General features: G+C 41.0%; 1 protein-coding gene across 1 annotated transcript in view; it reads left to right on the top strand.

Moving 5' to 3' along the window:
* Window positions 1-1713, top strand: part of WFS1 (Wolfram syndrome 1 (wolframin)) — a 35443-nt gene extending 33730 nt beyond the window's left edge. Inside the window, exon 7 of the mRNA XM_010284447.1 lies at window positions 1-1713. This exon is cut by the window's left edge and continues 105 nt beyond it. Coding sequence (XP_010282749.1) covers window positions 1-1713 — 1713 coding nt within the window.
* Window positions 1714-1999: the final 286 nt, after the last annotated feature.

The following is a 1999-nucleotide window of genomic DNA, read 5'->3' on the forward strand; positions in this document are numbered from 1 at the left end:
CCAACACACCATATCAATGCTCTCATCTTTTTCTTCATCATCAGTAATCTGACAATTGATTTTTTTGCCTTCATTATTCCATTAGTCATATTCTATTTGTCCTTCATTTCTATGGTGATTTGCACACTGAAGGTTTTTCAGGACAGTAAGGCTTGGGAAAACTTCCGCACTTTGACTGACTTACTGCTTCGTTTTGAACCAAACCTAGATGTTGAGCAAGCTGAGGTGAACTTTGGATGGAATCACTTAGAGCCATACATTTATTTTTTACTCTCGGTATTCTTTGTCATTTTTTCCTTCCCTATAGCAAGCAAAGACTGTATACCATGCTCAGAGTTAGCTACCATCTCTGTTTTCTTCACAGTGACAAGTTACATGAGTTTAAGCACATGTGCAGAACCTTACACACGAAGAGCATTAATGACTGAGATAGCAGCAGGTTGCTTATCCCTATTGCAGGTATTACCTGGGAATTTTGGCTACCTGAAATTCTTAGGTAAAACCTTCTTTACTGTTCCTGTAGGCCATTTCTTTGTGATAAATGTAAGCATCCCATGTCTTCTGTTTTTGTACTTGTTTTATCTTTTCTTTAGAATGGCGCAGCTACGGAATTTTAAAGGCACCTACTGCTACCTGGTCCCATATCTGGTCTGCTTTATGTGGTGCGAACTCTCTGTGGTCATTCTGCGGGAGTCCTCTGGCATTGGGCTCGTTCGTGCATCAATCGGTTATTTTCTGTTTCTCTTTGCACTCCCAGTGCTAGGTGTAGGCATTGCACTGATGTGTCTTATCCATTTCATTAAGTGGTTTGTGTCTCTGGAGCTCATGAAAATTGTGGTGACTCTGGTTTTGTGTACTGTTCCTTTGCTTTTCCGATGGTGGACAAAAGTTAACGTCTCTGTAGTTGAAATGGTTAAATCCCTCACTCGAAGCTCAATTGTGAAACTCATTCTGGTGTGGATTACGGCTGTAGTGTTGTTCTGTTGGTTCTATGTGTATCGGTCGGAGGGAATGAAAGTTTACAACTCTACCTTGACATGGAATCAGTACGCCTTCCTCTGCGGACCCCGGTCGTGGAAGGAGACTAACATGGCACGTACTCAGATTTTATGTAGTCACCTGGAAGGACACAGAGTGACATGGACTGGGCGGTTCAAATATGTGCGTGTGACAGAAATAGACAATAGTGCAGAGTCTGCAATAAATATGCTTCCACTTTTTATTGGCGATTGGATGAGATGCTTGTATGGTGAAACCTACCCTCTTTGTGACCCCAAAAATGTTACGCTGGAGGAGGAAGAATTGTGTCGCCTCAAGTATTTGACAAAGCATAACTGCCACATGAAAATGTTTGATCGGTACAAATTTGAAATAACTGTGGGCATGCCTTTCAGTAGCAAAAACGGAAGCAAGTCTATAGAGGAGGATGATATAACCAAAGATATTGTGCTGAAGGCAAGCAATGAGTTTAAAAAAGTGTTATTGAACTTGAGGCAAGGAAGTATAATAGAATTCAGCACAATTCTGGAGGGTCGTCTTGGCAGTAAATGGCCTGTCTTTGAACTGAAAGCAATCACTTGCTTGAATTGCATGTCTAAACTCTTACCTGCAGGGAGGCATGTGAAAATAGAGCATGACTGGAGGAGCACAGTGCATAAAGCCATTAAATTTGCTTTTGATTTTTTCTTCTTCCCATTCCTGTCAGCTGCATAATGAGCTCTCATATTGGTTCAGTGGTATCTTCAGTTTATGCTGCATTTACACTACCAAAGGTTTGGCTTCTTAAAAAGCAGGGTGGGGGGGAGAAACAACAACTTGCTGTAGCAATGCTCAAAATATATGCTACTGTAGAGCATTGGTTCAGTTCCGTAAGTGTACACACTGTATCCTGACTTTAAACCCCATATGACTGAAGTAATATGTTACTAGTTTAATATTATAAATGAATGCAGGGGATTGCTGCTGACTAATTGCATGGATACTGTTTTGTCCAAAGTGG

The sequence above is a fragment of the Phaethon lepturus genome, unplaced genomic scaffold (assembly GCF_000687285.1).
Source record: "Phaethon lepturus isolate BGI_N335 unplaced genomic scaffold, ASM68728v1 scaffold4383, whole genome shotgun sequence".
In the NCBI taxonomy this organism is placed as follows: Eukaryota; Metazoa; Chordata; class Aves; order Phaethontiformes; family Phaethontidae; genus Phaethon; species Phaethon lepturus.